At 39.3% G+C, this 25,425-nt stretch overlaps 1 protein-coding gene across 2 annotated transcripts in view; it reads right to left on the bottom strand.

Moving 5' to 3' along the window:
• CDYL (chromodomain Y like) overlaps positions 1–25,425 on the bottom strand; it is a 105,741-nt gene that overhangs the window by 70,513 nt on the left and 9,803 nt on the right. Inside the window, exon 1 of one of the 2 annotated variants that reach the window (XM_061449385.1) lies at positions 21,483–22,356. The exons of the other annotated variant lie outside the window; for it this stretch is intronic. Coding sequence (XP_061305369.1) covers positions 21,483–21,536 — 54 coding nt within the window. The 5' untranslated portion in view covers positions 21,537–22,356. Of the gene's footprint in view, positions 1–21,482; positions 22,357–25,425 lie in introns of those variants that run through there. 2 annotated transcript variants of the gene reach the window in all.

Below are 25,425 nucleotides of genomic sequence, written 5' to 3'. Positions count from 1 at the left end.
CTAAACCCAAACAAATCCTGTTTTTCAGAATTTCCCAGTGTTGGAAATTCTAAGTGTTAGCTAGGTCTTCACAGAAATACTTTCAGCAAGGACCCCAATGTTTCAAGGTAGATTAGCTTCCAAGAAAGCAAAGCAGAAGACATTTGAAAACATGTAACACCTTTAGAGCAGAAAGTCACCACACAGATAAAACCCAGATTTCCCCAGACACCAAAAGTGAGACATTCTATACATACACAGCCTGCTACAGTCTCCAGATTCAACACCTTCGATAGAATTCAACCATACCCTACAGCAAGGTGATATTCAGGCAATCACATAACTACAATACCAATGCCAGAGATGAGTGGCAATGCAAAAGCCTTGCCTTCTAAATTAAAACAAACCACACAACCTCACACATATATTTGCATAAGAATACATTAAAAATACCAGCATAACTGAGACAGTATCTAACACAATGAAAGGAGGTGCTTCTCTTTTGGTATGGGCACTGATGCAATTTGAGCAGTCTCTGCTCTTTGGACCCACCCCCAAGATTAGCACAAGGCTTTTTTAAATACACAATGAACCAGTCAGGAAAACCGATCTAGCTTTAAAATACCCTACTAAAGAAAAAAATATTTTCCAGTATCATGTTACACCATTATTTCTGAAAAGCTTTGCCATGCACAGGGGCAGGGAGGAGCAGCCAGGTACAGGAAAATAACTTTTCTGCTGTTTGTGGCACCAGGGCTAACTTACACTGATACAACATTAACTTTAGCTGTGGTATGATGGAACAGAATGAAGGTCTACAGATGCTTACAGGTAAGGTCTTACGTTGCAGGTAAATTATAAACTATTACTGAAGCAGGCAGTTGTAATTTCACTATTTGTCTTCCCCATTGCTTATATCAATTACAGGGATATTGCAGCTCCTGAAGAATCAGTCTGATTAATCAGTTTAAACCTAATCATTCTGGGGAATATCTGGGTTATCTTTCCTTTTACCTTTTTTTTTTTTTCCCCATCATATAACAGGCACAGAAAGGCTTTCTGAATTACTTTGAAACCAAGAACTTTGACAGTAACTACATGGTGAAACTGAAACAGAGAAAGTTCTTCAAAAGTTAACTGAGTCCAGCTCAGAGACCTTTTTGTTAGGTTTGATGGCCTTTGCAGGCAACAGATACAGTTTCCACTGAAGACAGCTCTTCCCTGGAATTGCAAGTTCTCTCTTCTGCATGATGTGATTTGACAAACCCAGTGACTGCAAGATATGGCACCACTTGCTGATAATCACAACCATTCTTTTCCAGATACCAAAATCTCCAAAGGCATCTCATAGTGGGTCATGGAACATTTTGTCCCACTGTCACAGTATATTCTGTCTTACAGCCACTTTTCGTCTTCCCTGTCTCCTTTCCTCTCTTCCTCTCCACAATCAAGTACCTCCTAATAACTGAGCCATTTAGATTAACTAAATGATTAAAAACTATAATGTTCCTACACTTTAAGCAAATAAAGCCAAAGCTTTCGAAAGGCCATTTTATCACATCACCTAGCCATTTCTCTGGCTTTCCTATAAAAGAAGTTTCATGACAACAGCTGAAGTATTTCTGCCACAGTCCTATTCTTCCCATTCCCAGAGTGTCTGAGACCCTTCCCTTGGGAATAGCACTGTAGTTCACCTGATCTCAGAAGGAGAGTATTCAGGAACCTTTCCTCCCACCTGTATCCTCACCTGATATAAAATTCACCAAAACTGTCCAAGTTGCCTTGCCAATAGATCAGCTCATCCGCAGCGTTCATACAAGTCAGGAAACTGTAGTTTGGGGTGTCTCAAGAGGGAGAACAGAGTCCCATCACAGCTCAGCTTAAGAACGGCAGTGGAAATGCACCTTGAAGCTGCTCGTGGAAATGCACCTTGAAGCTGCTCGTTTCCATCTCCTATTTTTTGGATACACGGGTCCAGCCCCCGGTAATTGAGGACCTTTTCAAATGCAGAGTCTCCCGAGTCATCCTACACTTTTTGATGGGTAGTGAACTCTTCACCTGCTTTCTCAAATCAGCTGAATGAGTTAGGTGGGCTTTTTCGGTTGTCAGAAAAAAAACTAACAACTGCATACAAAGAATAAAAACTAAATCAAATCATATCAAATAGAAAGTCAAATTTATGGGAGAAAATATAAGAATGTTCCAGGTACTACAAATGGGATAGAACAAAGTTCAGCTAGCTCTTGCTCAACCTGCTTTTTAAATCTACTTTTCTCATTCCTTCTTTTCTCATATCCTTCTCTTCATCTAGCCACTGATCAAATTTACTTTAATTCAGATTTGTTCCCACCTTCTTTCCTTCTCTTTTTAACTCCCATGGACATACACGGAAAATGGAAATTCAGATCGGTTTAGTGAGAGTTGCTTTCTCCAGCTCAGTTCAATAGGCATATCACTCCTTTTCTTTAGGCACATCTGCAGCTTCCAAAGGTTCAGAGTCCAGTTTTGTTTTCCTTTATAATTTAGTTAGCTCAGTTGTTCTTTCTGGGGATGCCCTTCCCTGTTGCACCATAGGTACTTTAACAAGAAGGAATAAACTCAATAGGCATGGGATCAGCAGAATAAATTCATTGGAAGATAAAAAAAATAAATTAAAACTAAACAATCTAAGACCACTACAGGTTTTAATCCTGGTTTAAATCAAGGTTTTCTGCTTGCTTGAATCTTACACTTTGACAGTAAATGCATCCTGCATTTTAATAAGAGGCCCATTTTCACTGGTTGGTATTAAGTCAAAATGATAAATACCGTATTTTAACCAAAGATGGCAGGTTTTGCAGAACAGGATGATACATCGCTCACATTTAATAGTGTGATGATAAAGGTGTGAAAAGATTTACCTGATTTTTTTTTTTTTTTTTTAATTCAGACAAGAAATGCACAATTCTTAATCCTAAATGAATTAAGGAAACTCTGACTTTCCGGGGTTTCATGTATAACTTACAGGGATCCTTATTTGGATGTAAACTAAAATTTAACTATAGTGCTTGAGCTTACCTTTCCAATTGTTTATTTTGGTATTATTTAATGAAAAATAGGTTATGCACATAAATACTTGATTGTTTTTTGGCTTAGTTGTTGTTTTGTTGTTTTTTTTTTATTTAACATGGTTCTATTATAAATTGTTTTAAGAAAATAATCAGTAGCAGGGAGCTAAACTTGTTTTCTTGTTTATGCTTCAGGATTTTGGAAGTAAAATATCTTAATTCATACCTGTTCTTTCACTTAGGAATATATGATATTGATTTCTGAAATCTAAAATGTTTTCTTAGCTTTTGGTAAGTTAACTGAGATGCTTTAATAAGTTGAAATGAAGAAAGCATCTCTGTGCATTTATAAAAGTTCTACTACCGCTAAGAATGGATCAGGTACTTGAAACTCAAGTTTACTTAAGCTCAGCCCATGACTGATTCAGTGATGTAATTCTCTGACAGCAAAATATAAAGTGCTTTACACTTTTCTGTAGTTTTCTGTACCTTGGTAGGCTATAGAAAGCTCAGTATTTAACAGGTGCATCTTATCTTAAATAAGTTTTTCACATGCAGTTTAAAAATGCGTGTGGACATCATCACATATTCAGAATTTTATATTAGTCTATATTGCATTTGTTGATCTAGTATAATATTGTCTCTTTCATGTTCTGACAAGAAGAGATTTAAAAAAAATTGTTCAGATCCAGTTTTCTTACAGCTACCCGAGAGTTACTGTATCTGTTAAATGTTATTACTTCACTGCCTAAGCCTCTCTCTCCAAAGAAAGAGAAGTTCTAGTAGTAAACACCAGCTAAATTAAAATCAGACCAAATTCTAAATTTAAAAAACAGTTTCAGCCAATTTTTTAGACTAGCAGTCGGTATCTGCTAATGCACAACAGCTGAGGACAGCTATTTAAATCTAGGAAATGTACAGCTCAGTTAGGGAAATATGTTAAGGAACATGAGGAGCCCCAAGGTACAGCATATGAGGATTCATTCAGATAACCATTTTCAGATCTGGGAATCAACATACACTCCTTTCACATATCGTGAAGTCTATCCGATACGTGTACACCTCTGTCATTGCATCTGGCCTAAAAATCCACATACATATATGCTTCAGACTTAAAAAAAAACCAAACAAACAATTTTTTTGAATGCATCTTAAAATTTTTCAGAAAAAAAAAAAACCTCAGTCCAAAGGACCATTTTCCTGTGTATGCATTTTCCACATAAGTAAAAGTTGCAGGATTGCCTTTGCCTTTCAGAAACCAGAACTGGATATCCTACCACTTAGCAAGGCACCAGCAGTTACTTTATCCTGAATTGTTCAAAAAAACTCTTCTTAATGGTGGATCCAGGTATAATGGGCCTAATGACAACAGTATCTGCTTTCATATTTAAGGATTAGTGTAGTAGAATATATACAATTTTAACTACCAAGTTTTACATTTAGTGGTGTGGTTCAATCATGCCAACACAGTTTGCAAGGCATTTTGCTGACTACCAACAATGCTAATGCACCAAAATCAGCAGAAACAGATCTTTCTGTGACACCAGAGCAAATCTAGAAAAAACGCTCAGCTTGGCACCTGCCAAAAAACATGAAATCCTCCTGGTAAGTGCATAGTTCCATAGCTGATCCAAAAAGCTTTAAAATACAGTAAGAGAAGGAAGAGGGTAGAGAGGACAAGAGGGTCAACAGAAAGGTACTGTAAAGAGTACACTCTGAAAAAGAGCATTATTTAAAAGACAAATCTGCATCCCTTGCTGTGTTCAGTTCTCAGTGTGGAAGAGTAGATGGTATTTTTTTTTTTAATAAGGGCTTAAGGAAATAATGTTTGAGAATGAGGATTCAAGCAGAAGGGAAGAAGGAACACAGTCTGTAAAAGAAGCCAAGTAAAAAGAAGGTGAGGATTAGGATCAAACAAAGGTTACAAAGGTTGCACATAGAAAATACTGTACAAAAGTAGTTTCATCAAAAAGACAAGCAGGTGGCTTTTTAGCTCTGTATGCAATAACAAATTTGAAGGTGACTTGGAGTAGAAGGGGGGAGTAAAATGGCCAAAATGGAAAAGCAGGAAAAACATTATGGGTGAAGTGGGCTACAGCACTGCAAGCAGAGCTGTTAAGACGGTTGCCTTGCTGAGGCTCAGCAGCAACGTGGCTTTTGAATCTAGATGATAGCTCCTAGTTAAACTCAGTCAGGACTCACAAAGGATTGAGGATGTGCTTGAGCCCCAGTGATGACTGCGGTCTAGAAGCTATGCTCAGACTACAAGTAACGCCCAGATTTCACCAAAGTCTATACAAAACTCAACTGCTCACGAATTGTTTATACTGCATTTACACACTTCAGAAAAAAAAAAAAAAAAAGAGGAAAAGGGCAATCACTAACCATCACTTAGTTTTTCTCTCAGGCTAAACAGGAATTATTCCTACAGTGGAACTGGACAATGTTGAAATAATCATTTTCTTTAAGTATTGCCTTCCAGAAAGGTGTTCTTTTTCTCAAGAGAAGCAGCTGGATGTTTTGAAGTATCTTCATGGTGTTGCATTATATTCTTCTCAACACCTCCTGTCCTCAGCAACTGGTCTAAGGTCTGAACTTGAGTTCTCAACATGAAAGAATGCTTTTCATTATTTGCCTTGCAGAAGAATCCTTGCTGTCATTCCCAGCCTAACAATGTACTGCAGGTGTAAACAGAGGGATGGACAAATATACTTCATCAAGCTTTCCCATAATCTGGCACTGACAGAGATTTGGCAACCTTCCAGTAATCTTTAGTGCTTTTATTTTATTATAAGGATTACGAAGTCTTTTTGAGCAATATTTCTCCACAACACTGAGTGCATTTTGAGAACACAGTATTCTTGAGAAGGTTTCTCTGATTCCAAGACACTTTGCAAATTATAAGGAAACAAATTCTTAAAGACAAGACAATTACACAAAGAAAGAAAGTTTTCTTGGGAAGAAAATGGAGGAGTAAGATTCAGAAGCCTTATAAAGCTTTGTCAGTGCTGCCAGGATGAAACAATTTTTTATACTACTGTGAAAATAATAGAGTCTTGCAAGCAATCTTTTGCCATCTCTCCATGTATATCTGTTACCACTGAGACCTACATTGTCTTTGAGAGGCTATCTAAACTCAAGGGCAGAATTTAAGGAGGTACTAAGTGCTAGCAGTGAAAATGTTATCTACTACTCTGGTTTGCTCTTAAGAGGATGTTGCTGAACTGCCTCGGACAGCACCACAATTACAACAAATTTAGAAGCCAATTTGTTCCTTTTGAAAGCTGAAAGGCAGAGTGGGAGCTTCTTCAACACCTGACTTTGTTTTCTACGAATCAGAAAAATATGGGAGGACAACACAAAGACCAGTCACAGTTCATGGTGAGAATTCATCTTACTGAGAATGAGCAGGAGCCCTTTAATGGCAACTTGTGGAAAGCGTTACCCACTGGGTGACCTGCTACCTGGTCATCCTGCTTCCTTCCTTCTAAGAATCTTCTTTAAGAATAAGATAATAATAAGAAAAGGGCACTTATTTCTTAAAGTTCCTCTCTCTTTCTTCCCTACCTCTGTGATACCAGTGCTGTGCAGGTACATATTGTACACATTTAGAGAACTAATTCTGCTTAGAAGCAGATCAGGATAATAGTTATGTTTTGCCTGAATTTCTGGACCTGGTTCACACTCAGCCATGAAAACGTATGAGCCAGTACAATGGAAGAGAATGCACTGGGGAAAAAACAACAACAACAAAAAAAACCCAAAACAAAACAAAAAAAACCAACCCCTAAAAGCCAATGTCACCTCCTCCCCCCACATCATTCTTGCTGCAGAACTGACTTAATACATGTGAAAACTACAGCCTAACACTCAGATGGAGAAACACTAGTTTTATATCAATGAAGTAGAGAAATATAGGGAGACCAAAGGCTGATACCATTCCTGCCCCTATATAAACCCTGAAAGAACCTGTTCATCACCCTCTGCAGTTTTCCAAAGAGCACTAAAGCACAAAGTGAGTTAAGAGACCACCAGACTTCTTTTCAGGGCTAGCAGTTTGTCCCCCACATAGACAGCAATGGACATCATGAGAAGATGGGACCCCTCACAAAGAACTCTGGTTCCACATGGTTCCTTGTTCCTCTGCTTTAGAACAAAGTATCCTAAAACTCAGCTGAGCAGGTTGTGCTGGACATTGTCCACAGAGATACTCCTAAGGTTCAAATGCAGGATTAGACTGCTGTTCTGTAAGAATGGATTGGATCATAGAATCACAGAATGGTTTGGGTTGGAAGGGACATTACAGATGATCTAGTTCCAACCTCTCTGCCAAAACTGATGGGGGGCTGCTTTCTACGTATCATTTCTATGCATCAACCTAACTTTGCTCATGCTGGGGCAGTCAAAATCAGCCCTTTACATGGCTATGTTTCTTATTCCAAGGAAGTTTTTAGAAATATGTTGGTTCATAACAAAGGACAAGAAAATCACATCTGAAATATTAACCAGTATTCCTCTGGAAGTGTATTTCTAAACAAATGTTTTGAGCATTTTTAAAGCAGGCTTATTTCTGGAAATACCAATATGCAGAACTGAGTCATACACATCACTTGTGGTTGTTTGAGAGCTGCCTGCTGATACTAGGCATTGCCAAGATATTCTCAAAGTCCGCAAGGTACAACCAAAAGGTACCAAGTCCAAAATGTACAGATTTCTTTTGATGCATGGCATAACTGGGATATTTCTGAGAAACATTTGCACTGTGTGTTCTTCAGAAAACAAATGGAAAATTTTACACATAGCAAGCTGTGAGTGGAAGGACTGATTATGTAAAGCATGACTCTCTGAAGGGGGCAGAGGTCGTGAGGTGGAAGGTGATTTAGGGTATGAAAAACTTCTCCTTCAGTGATGACAGCAGTTTTTAGCATTTTCATAGAATCATAGAATCACAGAATAGTTAGGGTTGGAAAGAAACTTAAGATCACAGTATCACAGTATGCTAGAGATTGGAAGGGACCTCGAAAGATCATCTAGTCCAATCCCCCTGCTGGAGCAGGAACACCTAGATAATGTTACACAGGAATGTGTCCAGGTGGGTTTTGAATGTCTCCAGGGAAGGAGACTCCACAACCTCCCTGGGCAGCCTGTTCCAGTGTCTGTCACCCTCACTGAGAAGAAGTTTCTTCTCAAGTTTAAGTGGAACCTCTTGTGTTCCAGTTTGTACCCATTACCCCTTGTCCTATCATTGTTTGCCACTGAGTAGAGCCTGGCTCCATCCTCGTGACACTCCCCCTTTATATATTTATAGACACTTATAAGGTCACCCCTCAGTCTCCTCTTCTCCAAACTATAGAGACCCCGCTCCCTCAGTCTTTCCTCATAAGGGAGACGCTCCACTCCCTTAATCATCTTCGTTGCCCTGCGCTGGACTCTCTCCAGCAGCTCCCTGTCCTTCTTGAACTGAGGGGCCCAGAACTGGACACAATATTCCAGATGCGGTCTCACCAGGGCAGAGTAGAGGGGAAGGAGGACCTCTCTCGACCTACTAACCACCGCCCTTCTAATACACCCCAGGATGCCATTGGCCTTCTTAGCCACAAAGGCACAGTGTTGGCTCATGGTCATCCTGTCATCCACTAGGACCCCCAGGTCCCTCTCCCCTACACTGCTCTCTAACAGGTCGTTTCCCAACCTATACTGGAACCTGGGATTGTTCCTGCCCAGATGCAGGACTCTACACTTTCCCTTGTTATATTTCATCAAGTTATTCCCTGCCCAACTCTCCAGCCTGTCCAGGTCTCGCTGGATGGCAGCACAGGTGTGTCAGCCACTCCTCCCAGCTTAGTGTCATCAGCAAACTTGCTGATAGTACACTCAATTCCCTCATCTAAATCGTTGATGAATATATTAAATAATACCGGTCCCAGTACTGACCCTTGAGGCACTCCACTAGTTACAGGCCTCCAACTAGACTCAGCCCCATAGACTACAACTCTCTGGCTTCTCTCCTTCAGCCAGTTCGCAGTCCACCTCACTACCTGATCATCCAGTCCACACTTCCTCAATTTAGCTGTGAGGATGCTGTGGGAGACTGTGTCAAATGCTTTGCTGAAGTCAAGGTAGACCACATCCACCGCTCTGCCATCATCCATCCACCGTGTTATTTCCTCATAAAAGGCTAAGAGATTGGTCAAACATGATTTCCCCTTGGTGAAGCCATGCTGACTGCCCCTCATAACCCTCTTATCCTTGATATGCCTTAAGATGGCACCAAGGATAAGGTGTTCCATCACTTTCCAGGGATGGAGGTGAGGCTGACTGGTCTACAGTTACCCGGGTCCTCCTTCTTGCCCTTTTTGAAGACTGGAGTGACATTTGCTTTCCTCCAGTCCTCAGGCACCAATCCCGTTTCCCAAGACTTGGTAAAGATGATGGAGAGTGGTCTAGCAATGACTTCCGCCAGTTCCCTCAGCACCCGCGGGTGCATCCCATCTGGACCCATGGATTTATGGATGTCCAGATTGCTCAACTGGTCTCTAACCCATTCCTCATCGACTAAGGCAAACCGCTCCGTCGACCTGACTTCATCTAAGGTCTCAGGGGTACAGGGCTCTTCAGGACTGCCTGCAGCAGAGTAGACAGAGACAAAGAAGGCATTCAGTAACTCTGCCATCTCTGTATCTTCTGTCACCAGGGCACCCATCCCGTTCATCAGTGGGCCTACATTGCCTCTGGTGTTAGTTTTGTCTGCCATGTATTTGAAAAAGCTCTTTTTGCTGTGCTTGACCCTTCTCGCCAGGTTTAATTCTAAGGAGGCCTTAGTCCTCCTAGCTGCCTTCCTACATCCTCTAGCAGCAGCCTTATATTCCTTCCAAGTGGCCAGCCCCTCCTTCCATGACCTGTAAACTCTCCTCTTCCACTTGAGCATACCCAGCAATTCCCTATTTAGCCACGCAGGTCTCCTGGCCCTCTTCCTTGACTTCCTACGTGTCGGGATGCTCTGATCTTGAGCTCGGAAAAAGCAATCCTTGAATGTCAACCAACTATCTTGGGTCCCTTTACCTTCAAGCAGCCTTGCCCATGGGATTTCCCCTAGCAATTGCTTGAAAAGGATAAGGTTTGCCCTGCTGAAGTCCAGGGTTGCAATTCTACTTGGTATTCTACTAGTCCTACCACACAAGATCCTGAATTCCACCATCTCGTGGTTGCTGCAACCAAGGCAGCCCTCAACCCTTAATGCTTCGACCAGATCCTCCTTGTTAGTGAGGATGAGACCCAGCAGCGCTCCTCTCCTGGTCGGCTCATCCACCATTTGCAGGAGGGTTCCAACCCCCCTGCCATGGGCAGGGACACCTCACACTAAACTATATCACCCAAGGCCTCGTCCAACCTGGTCTTGAACACTGCCAGGGATGCAGCATTCACAACTTCCCTGGGCAACCTATTCCAGTGCCTCACCACCCTAACAGGAAAGAATTTCCTCCTTATACCCAATCTAAACTTCCCCTGTTTAAGTTTTAACCCATTACCCCTTGTCCTATCACTACAGCCCCTCATGAAGAGTCCCTCTCCAGCATCCCTATAGGCCCCCTTCAGATACTGGAAGGCTGCTATGAGGTCTCCACGCAGCCTTCTCTTCTCCAGGCTGAACAGCCCCAACTTCCTCAGCCTGTCTTCATACGGGAGGTGCTCCACTCCCCTGACCATTCTTGTGGCCCTTCTCTGGACTTGTTCCAACAGTTCCATGTCCTTTTGATGTTGAGGACACCAGAACTGCACACAATACTCCAGGTGAGGTCTCACAAGAGCAGAGTAAAGGGGCAGGATCACCTCCTTCGACCTGCTGGTCATGCTCCTTTTGATGCAGCCCAGGATATGGTTGGCTTTCTGGGACCCCGAAGTCTTTCTCCGCAGTGCTGCTCTGAATCTCTTCTCTGCCCAACCTGCAGCTGTGCCTGGGATTGCTCCGACCCAGGTGTAGGACCTTTTTGTTGGGATGTGTGGCAGTGTGCTCCTATCAATCCTCTGATGTCTAAGCTTTTCCATCAGTGGGGTAAGGACTTTAAATTAGATCTTGATTGTCACAATTTGGAATCCATCAAGGCAGAAAACTTCTATTTCTATGAAAAAGACCAATTTTTGTGTGGCCAAGTAATTTTCAAAATGAACAGCTAAAAGAAATTAGTAAGGAAGTGAAAAAGATTAGAAACTGACAAAAATCCTCCGGCTTTATTTCCATGTATCTACTAACAAATATACTTCCCAATTAGAAGATTTTACTGTTAGAAGAAGTACAGAGGACAAGCACTGTTGCAGCTGACAGTGAATACGCAGTTCTGAATTTATGTGTAGATTTGCACTATGTACCATAAGAGAAAAAGTAGTCTACTAACGTTACTGTCAGCACTCTCATTACTGTTATTACCAGGACAACAAAGAGACCTTTCTCTTTTCATACAGTTGGTTTTCAATCACTCAGTCCAATTATAAAATCTTGTGCTTTTACAAAGTAGGCACCAGAGGGAGACCTGCACTTTAGTTCAACTATGAAATAATGCTGGCAGGAGTCATTCAAAAGTGGACAATCAAAGCCTCTTGGCCAATAGACCCTAGGTGGTTCCAATGAAATTGTGGCTAATGGGAGCACTCAGAGAGGGACTGGCATTTGGTAATCTTCTCTTTTCTAATGGCCAAAAAAACTTAAGAGTGCTCCATGAAGAAAAGCAGGATCCCTGATTTTAGGCTGCAGATGAACATACCCTCAATCACTTTGAGCATAGCTGGGAAAGACCTGTTCTTTGCTGCTCGTGCCCCAGCTCCTCATCACATCCTGCTGATGGTTACCACTTCCCAAATCTTCTGACTAAGCTGCGTATGTAAGAACTCCCTAAACATGTCAGTCAAAATAAGCTAGATCAGCTTAAGTAATTTAAATAACAAATCTTTCCTAACATGGCTCAATTTGACTGAATTGGATTAGGGAGAGCTCCCATGAGCAGCTCAGCTAGCAGACCAGAGAGGGCAGTAACCCCAAGTAGAGGGCACGGACGAATGCTTTGGTGTGGACTCACTCTTCCATTGATAAAGCTACTGTTGAAGGAGGACTGTTAACATGCATATATTGTAGGCAGGTTAATATTGCTTTCTAAGCCTGATAAAAGACAGCAAGAAAAGCTATCTGGTCAGGGAATGCATTATTCTCTTAAAAATATATCCTCTTAAATTCAACTGGGGAAAGGCAAGAGGCAATGACTTCTAGAAGGCAGGCAAGAGCCCAGAAAACTGATCCTGTGCACATGGAGTCAAGCACATTAACTGGAGTCCATGTATACAGATTTAAAAAAAACCCATTATTATGAATGATAGGTCTGTTGGTATGGAAAAACAAATGACTCTTTACCTGTACAGCTGGATACAAGGTTTACAGTTATGATAAAAGAGTTATTGACAGGAACACAGAAATGCTCATTGAAAGTACTACGTATACCCCATAATTTTTCTCAGCTCCTCATACACATTCCAAGTTAAGAAAATTGTTGAACAAAGAATAAGGAGCATATTCTAGAAGAAAACCCAAATTTAACTCTGATAAAAAAAACAGGCAGTCAATAAATCTCTTGAAAGTTTGTGTTTAACTTCCAGGTTGAGAATTTGTTGAGCATTTTTGTGTTAAGTAGATTCAACTCAAGTTTTTAATTAACAAATTTATTCTAGATGCTTCCATGTACAAATACAAAAACTTGGCATTTCAACTACAACTACTATACCTTTAATACTACAACTACTATACCTTTAATACAATTCTGCACACTACTTTAAAGAAATATCATTAGAGGGGTGTTGGTGGGGAAATCACGTTAAAGTTTCATTACAACTGCAGAGGTTATACAACTTCCAAGTTGCCAGCAGCTTCTGAAACTCAGCAGATTGAACTGTCCAAGGATGCTTTTCCACAGCTGCTTAAAGCAATACTTATGGGATTGCCAAAACTGAAACTGAACCTGCTCTTAGAGAAAATCTAGCCTAAAATTAACCTTACTGAGCAAAACAGAAGGGGAAAAAAACCCAACCAAAAACCCAACCAAACCCAGAAGTGAGAGGTAGTGAGGGAGAATAATTTTCAGATGGATAAACTCCCTAAACTAACTCTATGTGAAATCCTGAGTGCCAGTGTTGATAGAGGAAACACCCAGCTGAGGAGGTGCCTTTCCATTTTCTTGGAAATACATGGGAATGTCTAGTCCTTGAGAATAAGGACAAACAGGAGAACCTGAACATATCAGTACCCTGGTTTTTGCTTGTAGCTTACACTTCTCTCCTGGGAGCACCAAAAGGGAAGTACCTCTTCCCACTGAATTCATCCAAAAGGGTAGATTAGCTGTGTATCTTCTAGTTCTCATTTAATTACAACTGCAAAGAGTTTTCTTCCCTGGCTACAGGGCTCATGATCCAGTCTGTGCACAAAGATAAAAGAAAAGAATTAAGAACTCACAGGGAACCATAAATCTGGCATTTCCTCAGTCTAGAGTGCTTGAATTTGTGATGTAAGTAACAGCCTTTTTACTATGTGGTATAAAATCTAAAGAAAAAAATCTATTACAAAAACAGAAGATGCTCAGGCACAGCCCTTGCCTTACAAAGCTCACAATGCTCCTACTTGCAGGGATGCAAGAGTTTTATCAGATTTATCAAGTAGATATGAACAAGGGTCTAACTTAGATGTGGTTTGTTTATATGCACATGCTTTATCAGGTGAGCAAAGTTAATTCTCATTTGGTGGGAGCTGAACTTGCAATAGCTTTTTATTATTCCTCGTGGTAACACATAAGCATTGCCAGTTACCTGTATCACAGAGCACACTGGGTATAGCTTCAACTATATTGTTTCACCTCTTTTTTTCTTTTTTTCTTTTTTCATCAGTCAAATAGTCTTTCTAAAGAGGGTCAAAAAAGACAAGTCTGAACTTGTCAATTAGACAGGTCTAGGCAAGTGGTGTGTGCGGTAATGGGGAACCGGCTGACCGGCCGCACCCAGAGGTTGCAGCAAATAGCTCCTTTTCCAACTTAAAAACAACTGACTTGTCACTAGTGGGATCCTCAAGGGACCCATTTTGGGCCAAACACTTGTTTAATATCTTCATAAGTGATCTCCACATCCAGATAGGCCTAAATGTACCCTGATCAAGTCACCAGGGCTACCAAACTGAAGGGGGAAGTGGACATTTGGAAGGGAGAGTCACTCTGCAGGGTGACCTGGATAGGCTGGAATAATGGCGTAATCATTATTAAGTTCAACAAGGACAAGTGTAAGGTCTTACACCTGGGAAAACACAATCCAAGAATGCAGCACAGACTGAGATCGATCTGGCTGGGGAGCAGCTCTGTGGATCTGGGTGTCCTGGTGGACAACAAACTAAATGTTTTAGAACAGTGGGCAGCTGTGGTGAAGAAAGCCAAGAGGATGCTGGGTTGCATCAACAAGGGCATCACCAGCAGAGATAAAGAAGTCATCATCCCACTCAGCTCTTCTCAGGTCACACCTGGAATACCGTCTTCAGATTTGGTTCCCACTATGTAAAAAAGATGTGGACAAGCTGGAGAAAGCCCAGAGAAGGATCACAAAGATGATCAAAGGACTGGGAAGCCATGAGAGGAGAGGCTGAGAGAGCTGGGTTTGTGCAGCCTTGAGAAAAGAAGGCTCAGGGGAGACCTTACCACCATATTTCTGTCCATAGTTACAGGGTGGCTACAAAGAAAATGGAGACTCCCTTTCGGAAATGAGAGGTAATGGGCACAAGTTACTCCTGAGGAGATTCTGACTGAAACACAAGAGGAAAATTTTTCACAATGAGAAGGATCATCCGTTGGAATAATCTCCCCAGGGAAGTGGTGGATTCCCCAGCGTTGGACACTTTTAATATTCAGCTGGACAAGGTGCTCAGCCATCTTGTCTAGATCATTCTTTGCCAAGAAAGGTTGGACCAGATGATCCTTGAGGTTATAGAATCATAGAATGGTTAGTGTTGGAAAGGACCTTAAGATCCAGGTTCCAACCACCTGGAATTCTATGATTCTGTTATTAGTTATTTTAAAAGTTATGGCGAGCTACCAAAATGTGCTTTAACATAAGGAATATTTGTGTGTGTTATTACACTTTCTAGTTTATTTCCATGAACAATATTCAAAGGTAACCTGGTCTATTATCAGCCTGCCACCAAATCACCAAGTTATCACAAAATGCAGTATATTGTGCCTGCCTTACATTTCCATGCAATGATGGTGTGCAGGGAAGTGGTGGAAAGAAGGAAAAGATTAGGCCTGACCAAATTTCACCATTTAGATACAGTGACTATACTCACAAACTGTAAAAAAAAAAACCAAATTCATAGTGCTCTGAACTCTGCGCAATTCATTGTTGTTTCTCCTATTTGGTCATGTTTTCCTAAAGAGCATGAGAAGCTAAAGCCACATTACAAGGAAGGGCATGGCAATTAAAGAGGCAAGATGCTCATACTCTTCCCAAAGGACGCAGTACACACTTATGTATGTACACAGAGTAAGCATAAGCTCTACAGCATGTCCCAAAGATATATAGAATTGATACACAATACACAATCTCAAGAGTCATATCACAAAATAACACCCAGAGATTGCCGCAAAGAGCTACCAAAATACATAAATCTGTCTAATAAGTCATGCCCATTAAAAAAGCCAAAATAGATTTTCCTTGATCATTTTCCACCATACTGTCTTCAAAAAATGAGATATTTTCAATCTAAGATAAGCGTCGGTCTTGAAAGCAGAATTTCATTCCTTTAAATATTTCCAATACGATCTTAATTGCATTACTAACACATCTTGTGAACTGAAGAATCTTGCAAAACATAATTTAGGCACAAGTTTACTCCTAGATAACACGAGCAATTCAGACACCTTTATCATAGTACACAAAATCACCATTCAAACCATAAAAATCTAGACTTATGGAAATCAAATTAAAAATTTTCTTATAAAGAAGTCGAAACATCTGAAAGAATCCAGACAATCTGAAAGGCTACACATCAAACTCAAATTCTACTGTAAAACTGCCGTTAAAGTGGAATAAAGTCTTTTAAACCACAGAAGTATTCAAGAACTTCTGAAAAACTGTATCTATGCCATTCACAGAAAGTAGGATTTTGTATAGAGCCTTAACTTTCCCTCCCTCTTAATCATAAAGAAGTTCATTCTACATGCACCTCCAGCTTTTGTCCACAGTTATTCTAATGCAGTAGTGCTTCTGGAGTTTAACAAAACAGAATGTGACAACAGAAGACAAAAATCTGCACCCAAACCGTTAAAACCAATACAGAAATTGCACAAAATAAACAAAAACTGCAACCAAAAGGGATTCTGACATATTCACCTCTACATTCACCAAAGAGAAAGACCTACTTAATCTTTTCTACACTGTTTATGAAGTAAGTTGAAGACTAAGCTCAATAGCTGTGACATGGTTAAAAATAGCTGTACGGCTTAAGCATGGTAACTCATACTGCTCCACAGGAAGAATTACTCTCCTGGTCAAAATATTTGCCTTTTCAATGAGCTGAACTTTCAGGTCATCTGTTAACAATGTAGATTCTTTCCTGTCTAGAAGAACCTTATTGTCTCTCCTTTAACAAATAGCAGGGTATTGTTCCTAGCTGGTTGCTAATTCACACAATTATCATGTAAAAAACTTCCAAAATGCTGTATGCATTGCTTGGGTAATCACATATTTGGATTTAATAAATCTCATAGTTAATTCCTCTGCATGTGTAAAATAAAAATTAAACTTGTTTTTGTTATACCTTCTCCCCAGATCCCCAACCCTCCTTTCCCCTCTCTTTTCAGCCTTCCCTTCAAAACCACAGATGCATGTTACAACTGAGTGCAGGGTGCCTTTCATGATGAAAACACTTTTGTCCGATTTAGTAGACAATGTGTGTGAATGATGACTGTTTAGTTTGCCTTCCTGTATAACAGATAACTTCACTCCAAAACTCCTGCAACAGGACATCATATCGTGCTTGAACTAAAGGCATCTTTTTAAAAAACTCACATATTTGTTTTCAATGACCTATCCAGAACACCTTTAAATAAGCTGTTCTGATAGATAATTGCCTTCAGTTTTACATTTTTTTCTGTTTCTAGAAGAAATTCACCTTTCAGCTTTCGGCTCCTGTATTTTGTCATACCATTGCCTACTACACCTGAAGGACTGATCTGTCTGAATTCTTTGGCTCATGTAAGTACTTACAGGTCAGTCACTTCCCAAACTTCCCTTTGTTAAAACTAAACAGACTAAGCTTCTCCAGGCTCTTACCATAAACAAAGGTTTGTTCATTTACTTGTTTTTAAGGCTTTTACATGTTAAGCCTCACGAGTTTAAGGTTTGACGTGTTTTTTCTGCATCTTCTTAAGTTTATCTAGGTTTTAGGGTTTCTTGCATCTTAAGCTCAAGCAGGATGTAATTTCCTAACATCACTTGAGCTATACAACAAAATAAAAGCACACCTAACTCCACTTGAGATGCTCTCTATCCATACCAAGAAACTGCACTGTGCATTTTAGCCACTGCATCGTATCACTGTACTACTCCTTTCCAAAGTACTGGTCTCCATCCTACATGTATGATCTTACTGTCTAGACAGATATATTTAGCTATATTAACATATGTTGAAATGATCCCCATTAACTAAGTACAGACCATCCTTCACACTTACTAATCCATCCATTTTTTGCACGAATGCATTTTACCAGAGATTATATTCTATTTTCCTCCAGATCATTATCCAAATCCTTAAAGCAATGGTCTGTGAAAAACTTGTATGAAATCCAACATGAATGTCCTTCATCTATTACTGCTTTATGATCTGCCAATTAACCAGTTTGAGATATATTTAATAAGGGCCGTGTTGACTTAGCAAAGAGCTAGGTTTTAAAAATCAGAATACCATGCAGTACTGCATCAATATGAAGGCTTACTGTACCTACACAAGTATCTTTGTCAACCAAAAACATTCAGTCTCATAATAAAGAAATAAATGCAGACACGTTCTAATCAACACAAACAGCTGGGCAAGCAGTGACTCTGCTTTTTTCAATTTTCTGCTAATTCTCATTTCAGTCTTTCCACGGTTCTTTCTGTGATCCTTATCAACCTGTCCAGTCTAGTATTAATGTTATATCTTGGCCCATCCTATCTCATTTACACTTCTACAACAATTAAACTAAAACAAAATACAAAACCCAGTATCTTAGATGCCTTTAGTTGCTTGAGTGTATGTTTGCTTGTTTTAAATCCTGACTGCTGTAGATTACAGAAAAAATAAATAAATTTGTTTGTTCCTACCAGAATAAAGAAGTATTTTTGTAAGTCACTGGAAATTGTGAATATAATATCCAGATATTCACCAAAGAACAATAATATTTTGACTCACAGCATGTTTTTTAAAGAATCATAGAATAATTTTTTTAGCAGTATTTTAGTCTCTTCTCAACTATTATTGTTTACCCTATCGAGTAGATGCATATCACTACTGGCATTTTGTTGCTCTAAATAAATAAGAGAATTTTCATATTGTTTTTAACCCCATTTATAGAAAGTTTATGACTAGTGCCGATATAGAACCATTGAATTGTTAGGGTTGGAAAGAACCTTAAGATCATCTAGTTCCAACTCCCCTGCCATGGGCAAGGGACGCTTCACACTAGACCATGTCGCCCAAGGCTCTATCCAATCCAGCCTTGAACACAGCCAGGGATGGAGCATTTACCACTTCTATGGGTAGCCTTTTCCAGTGCTTCACCACACTCACAGTAAAGAATTTCTTATATTCAACCTGAACGTCCTCTTTTTAAGTTTTAACCTGTTACCCCTTGTCCTGTCACTACAGTCTCTAATGAAGAGTCCCTCCCCAGCATCCCTATAGGCCCCCTTCAGATACTGGAAGGCTGCTATGAGGTCTCCATGCAGCCTTCTCTTCTCCAGGCTGAACAGCCCCAACTTCCTCAGCCTATCTTCATATGGGAGGGGCTCCAGCCCCTTATAATCTACTATAAATGGTCTTTTTATTGAGACTGCTAGTAGCCGCTCCTGCTTACGGCATTTTCTCTGAATCTTCATACATCTGAATTTTTCACCTCTGCCTTACTACACTGACAGTTTCACACCTACCTCTAATGACTTTTCTTTGTAAGAGTTACAAATCTCCTGGGTAACTTTTGTTTTAAAGTAATATAACTTTGAGACAAAACTGTTTTCTTCATATTTATAGCAAAATCTGTATAATGTCATTTTTAGGAAATCATCTTTTTAGAAAAACTGATTACATATTAGTGGCAAGGCCTCTAATGGACAGAGCAGATTCAAATAAAAAATGATAACTATTTGTGCTGATTGTTTTCATGGAAGTGATCTTTCATTTAATTTCATTTTTGCTAGAAGAATAAAGTTGAGGAAAACAGGATTTCTCATTCTCAGGAAAGTGTGATGTACGACCTGCACATATTAGAAATTCCAGGAAAATTTTATTAACCATCACCTAATGTAATCACTCTGAAATAATAATGCATAGTTTCTTTGCATCTAGATATTTAAAGAAAGATTCCCCTGTCACATAAATCACAGGAAATTATGCCTTTATCTCTGTAAAATGAAAGGTCAGACCTTACAGAACTTTCTGAGGCACCTTTCTATCCTTAAGTGTACACTTTTTTTAGTTGCTTATACCTTGCAAATAGTCAAAAAAATAGAATGCAATGTTTTTACCCTTGCTTTCTGGAAGTAACAAAACTGGTGCACAGGCTGACTGTTAAAACACTGTCAGAATGGAACCACAAAGGATAAATGGAAGGGCCAACAATAATGGCCTGATTTTATAATTTGGTTTTGCTCTTAATAAAGTCTGGCATGCAATAAAAACTGGCACAGTGGTATTCTGTTTGACTTAGTAATTTTCACATATGTAGTCTAAAGTGTTCTGTGTTGGATTTTGGTTTTGTTTAAAATACTTTATTGGCAAGTATGTAAATTGGAATATATTGGACTAAGTTTCCAGACAATGATCAACAGAGTTTATTTTTTTTTAACTGGCTGTAATCTTGGTTTATACTTTAAAATTATTTATTTAATAATTTGTTGGGTTGGGTTTTGGTTTGTTTTTGGTTGGTTTTTTTTTTTTTGTTTACTTTTTTGTTGTTGTTTTGGTTTTTTTTTTTAAACTTTTTTAAAAAAGGATCAATGCCATTGTTGGCAATGCCATTAAATTGTACTGGTTTAGAAGCAAAGCACAACTTTTAAATTTATTGTTTTAACAGGTGCATGTAGCAATGAGTCATCTGAATATACATTCATGCAATCTTAATTTTTGCATGCTACACCCCTGAAATAACCAATATTCTATTCTATGTTTTTATACCACATACAAATGCAGACCACATTTCTAGTAAGTATATAAAATCATTTAATAAGAGAAAAATGTCTTTTAAATGCTGAGTACACAATCTCTTTTTATCATCATATTTCATATTTAGAAATAATCACAGAATCATAGAATTGTTAGGGTTGGAAAGGACCTTAAGATCATCAAGTTTCAACCCCCCTGCCATGGGCAGGGACACCTCACACTAAACCAAGCCTTTTCTAATTAACTATTAGCTACACCTATACAATTCACAGAATAGTTCTGCTTAACATAAACAAAAATAAGTGGCCTACACACAGAGAGAACTGAGAACATTGGATTTTGGGCACTTAAACTACTTTGCTTTTTTCTAAATTCTCACTCAATTACTAGCTCTATGTTCCCAAATCTTTCCATAATAGATCACTAGCCTTGTAGTCTTTAGCATTAAGAGATATTTTTCTTTCCTAACCAGTTGTTATTTATATGCTGGAAGGAGTTAAAGAGCAACATAGTTTACTTTCTCCTTATCAGTTTTCCCACCTTCTCATAAACATGTTCAAAGTGAAAGTAATTTGTTCCTGCCCATGAAACCGAAACCAAAAGTAATTAAAGTGCAAGTTTTTCTACCCAATAGATATTGACAGCACTTATACTTTGAAGTTTAATTCCATTGAAGGGGCTAAAATAATCTTTATGAATAACAGCATTTCAAATGAAATGCAGCTTAAAGGGAGCTCAACTATGAGGAGACATCCCACTCCATGCCCACTGCCCACTTAAAGAATAACCAGAATCCTTAGAAAGAAATTATACTTTTAACTATGTTTGTATATCACACCCCCATCTTCAGACTGGCATCAGACAGTAATTATAACACAACCAAGGCAGGCAGGCAAAAGACAAGCTTACAGGGCTGCAGAATATCCCTCGCTTGTGGCACACTGAAAGTAACAAAAAGTTTCAGCAAGCTTTGTAACTGCTATCCTTAAATACAATGCAGACAACTGTTAATAAGTAGCAGTTACCTGGCACTGAGGAGTAACTGGAATCCCAAATTGTTGCAAACAGGAGTTTTCCATTTACAGGTTAAAGCAGAAGCCCAACCAGCTACTAAAACTACACAGCACGGCATCTTCTGCTCTGAACATGATCACCAGATCTCTCGGTGCAATCCCTTTCTCGGGAGCACTGCTCCTCTCCTGCGTGGTGTGGCACGACCTCAAGGTGCAGTCCAGGAATATGGGCTCTGTGATTCAGCACAAGCCAAGGGCAAGAAGCTGTGCAGCCACACTACAAGTCAGTCCAGCAAGATGATCCAGCTGAAAATTAAACATGCAGTTTGATGGATTTTTTTTTTTCTTTTTAAACAGAGCCAAGCCATTGCTGCAACACCCATCACATCTACCCAGATTTTTCTCCTGCCTCCCTTCCAGTATGCCATATATTCCTGCTCCTTTACTTGAAGTGGCACCTCTGAAGTGGTTGGATTTCAACCTCAAGTCAGTCTGAAAACTGCCAGCAAACTATTTCTACAAAAGCACTGGGTAGCCTTCAGCTAGACAGCCTTCCTTAAATGGCATTCACCTGACCCTGTGACACAGATCAGTGCCACTGCAAAGGAAGGGGGAAGAACGAGTGGCTTGTTGAAGGAGGCAGTGGTGACAAGCAAGGCCTATAGCACTTCAATTTGCTTAAGTTGTAGAAAACAGAGCCCTCAGACTCCCACTTGAAAGTGGACAAGGAATAGATGGTCTTCTTCCTTAATATTTAAGTTTCAAACCCAGCTTCTAGATATCACACCACTCAAAGAAACATTAAAGGAAAGTGAGTAAAACTGACACAAATGCTGCTGGTATACACAAATTTCCCCACGTCTCAGGGGTCGCTTACTGAGGCTGGTCTGTGTCTCAACAGCACGAATGACCTTCCACACCAGCTTCATCATCCTGACAAGTATGTGCATGGACATGCACTGAAACAGACTGAGGAACTGATTCAACCAAATGACCATTTTTGGAGGCAGGGTTTTTTTGTTTTGGGTTTAACTATGCCAGATTGATTCTCCAATCCTCCTAGCACATGACCAAGCTGCTCTTCTGGCTCATTGGAAGGAACAGCTGACTGTTTGGAGGAAAGACCTGCTGAAGTCAATTACAAAGCACTGCCACCCAAACATCTTCTGACATTGAACGTAAAATGAAGTAAAATGCAACAGTTATGGTTTAAAAGCAAAACTTCAGATTTGTTGATCAGTTACTGTCACTCAGTAAACAAACCTTAAAACAGACCATAGTAGCTCAGCGCTGTGCCTAAACACTTTATACTTCGACATCAAAATCCCTTAATAACTTTCACCTGTTAACACAGTTTACAGTCCCAAGGGAATGCTGTAATGAATGAAAAATTTGGTATTATACTTTAGGTTCAGAAGACAGCAGAAAAAGGAAAAAAAAAACCCAAAACCAAATCCTGCTGCGCTTAGGAGGCAACATTTAAGTATACTCAACTGACTAAATTAACCTGACTATCCTTTCTACACCTCTTTGTAGAGAAAGGGGATGAAGCCTGATGACCTTCCAGAGAAATTTTACTTAGAAGGTTTGAATGGCCTTCTGGAGGACACTCATCACTGATTACAGAGGATATCAAAGATAACACTTAATTCTAGTTAAATATCTCTCTGCAGTTAGCTCCACCAAAACCAAACCACACCAACAACATAAAAAGGAGACAGGTTTGTCTGTCACTTGTACTTCCAGCACAGCTTCTCTCTCTAAGACCCAATCAGCCTTTATTCTAAGATGTTCTGACAGTACTTACTTGGGGGAGAAAAGGGAGGAGAAAAAAGGCTTTACTCTGCTTGTGCTTTGGTGCAGGGACTCAAACTTTGTCAGGGAGATGAGCAAATGATTAGCAATCACCTCTGAAATATTCAGTCTGAGTGATATGCTCAGTGCCAGCCTGTGACAGGGGAAAGAGAGTTACATTTTCCAAGAGATTATCCACGTGTCCTAATGATGAGATCCTCCATTTTTCCTGAACAACCAGTTCCTATTCTACAGAAGATAAGGCAGTTATACCAGGATATGCCTTTTTTCCCCTACATAACAAAGTTCCAGTTTCTTGCTCAGAAAAATAAAAATCATCCTTACTTTACAATCATTAGACAACTAATTCCACACTGAAAGCGCCCTTTTCTGAAGAAGTTGCATGGAAAAAGATTTTTCTGGTGGTTTGACTGAAAACTACAGTATTGGGAAGGCACTGGGAAGGTAGAGCTGAAACAATTGACAAAAAGGACAAAAGATGAAAAGAGAGCATTCATTTAGTGAAAAGCAGAACATAAAATGGTGTTTTCACAGTCCAATGACTACTTTCTTCTTCCACTTCTCATAATTTACTACACCTCAGTGTACTTTAAGACTTTAATTAGCATACAAAGACCTAAAATCCTTCCCCCAAAATTAATCACTTCTAGTCACATCTTAGTTCAAGCTTCATAAACATAAATGAGTGTATATAAGAAAAATAAGAGAGCCAAATAAAGCATTATTTTACTAATGGAAAGAATAAAACCACATAAATACATGAATGTATATATATAGGTCAAGATACTGACTCATTAATTCCCATTATTTACAAAAACATCCATCATGAGGGAGCAAAAAAGTCAAAGGACATTTTTACTTGACAATAAGAGTGTCATAATAAAGAAAATCATTTTCTTACATTTAATAGCTTTGATTAAAAATATATATGTTCAAGTGCAGAAGATTAAATTCTTTAGAATAAACTAGGTTGTAATTACTTGAGTAAGGACTTATATGTTGAATAATTCAATTAATATTGAATATATTCAAATAACATAGATCAATTAAAACAGGAACTTCCCATTTCACAGACCAATACCAGTAAACAATGACTAACTTACATCTTCACTTGCACAGAGAAAACCCAAACACTACTGAAGTGTGACTTTAATGACAGCTGTCCCATCACTCCTTGCTTTTCACAAGTATCCAAAGGTACGAAGAACTAGAGCATAGCAAACATTTTTATCTGAAAAATGGGAGAAAATAACACAGGAATAGGTATAAACAAATAAAAGTAGCTTCATCTGTCACCATGGGTGGATCAAAATTCTATGATTCTAAGACCTGACATCCATGGGGACACAAACAATATGAGGTCCCTGTACTCGTTCTATCTTTTTACTAAATTCATGTTTTGTCACTAATGGCAGCAGAGGAAACCTCCAAAACCACCATCTTACTCAATATGCTTGCTCTGCATTACACCAGTTTCAAGGCAAAACTGAACTTAAAATTGAAATCGATCCTTGTAAAGAATTGGTTTTAAAGATAAGGCATTTTAATGATTATCTCAACAAGCCTTTTCTTAAAAAAATCCAATAGTCAAACAACCCTGCTATTAAATCTTTACTGATAAGAAAGCAGAGAAGCATAGCATGGTTTGTATACAGTGACGACACACATATCCTGCTGATGAAAAAATGAGCAAGATCTCATGCTTCTGTGGTTTTAAAGATTTATGGAGTAGTAGTCCTTCATGTCCATTGGTTTCTGTAGTCACTGCCATAAGCTGTCAATTCAAAAACTGCTGAATGCACTGGCTTCCATGTTTTAATACTCCTACAATGCTACATTTTAAAGAATCATCCTTAAATACAACAATTTTCATCTTCTCATTCAAAACCTAATATTTTATTCTTGGATAGTTCGAATAAAATGCACAAATAAAGCACAAATCTCAGGAGATCTGATGAGTACAATGTGGGACAAAACTATTCAAATTTAGGAGCTGCCCTTATACAAGAGAGATGCCTCTAACATGAGTGAAATCTGAATCACTGATGGATCTTTCAAAACAGGACACTACCTTATCTCCATCAGCATAGGGAAAAAAAGTCTTTGTTGTTACTGATCATGATTCCTTGACGACTGGGTG

This window comes from Pezoporus flaviventris, unplaced genomic scaffold, assembly GCF_033815535.1.
Source record: "Pezoporus flaviventris isolate CSIRO_AGI_PZ_B2104156 unplaced genomic scaffold, CSIRO_AGI_Pfla_v1 ptg000007l, whole genome shotgun sequence".
NCBI lineage: Eukaryota > Metazoa > Chordata > Aves > Psittaciformes > Psittacidae > Pezoporus > Pezoporus flaviventris.
Note: the sequence above shows the minus strand (reverse complement) of the source record. Positions and strands in the feature narration are given on the sequence as shown.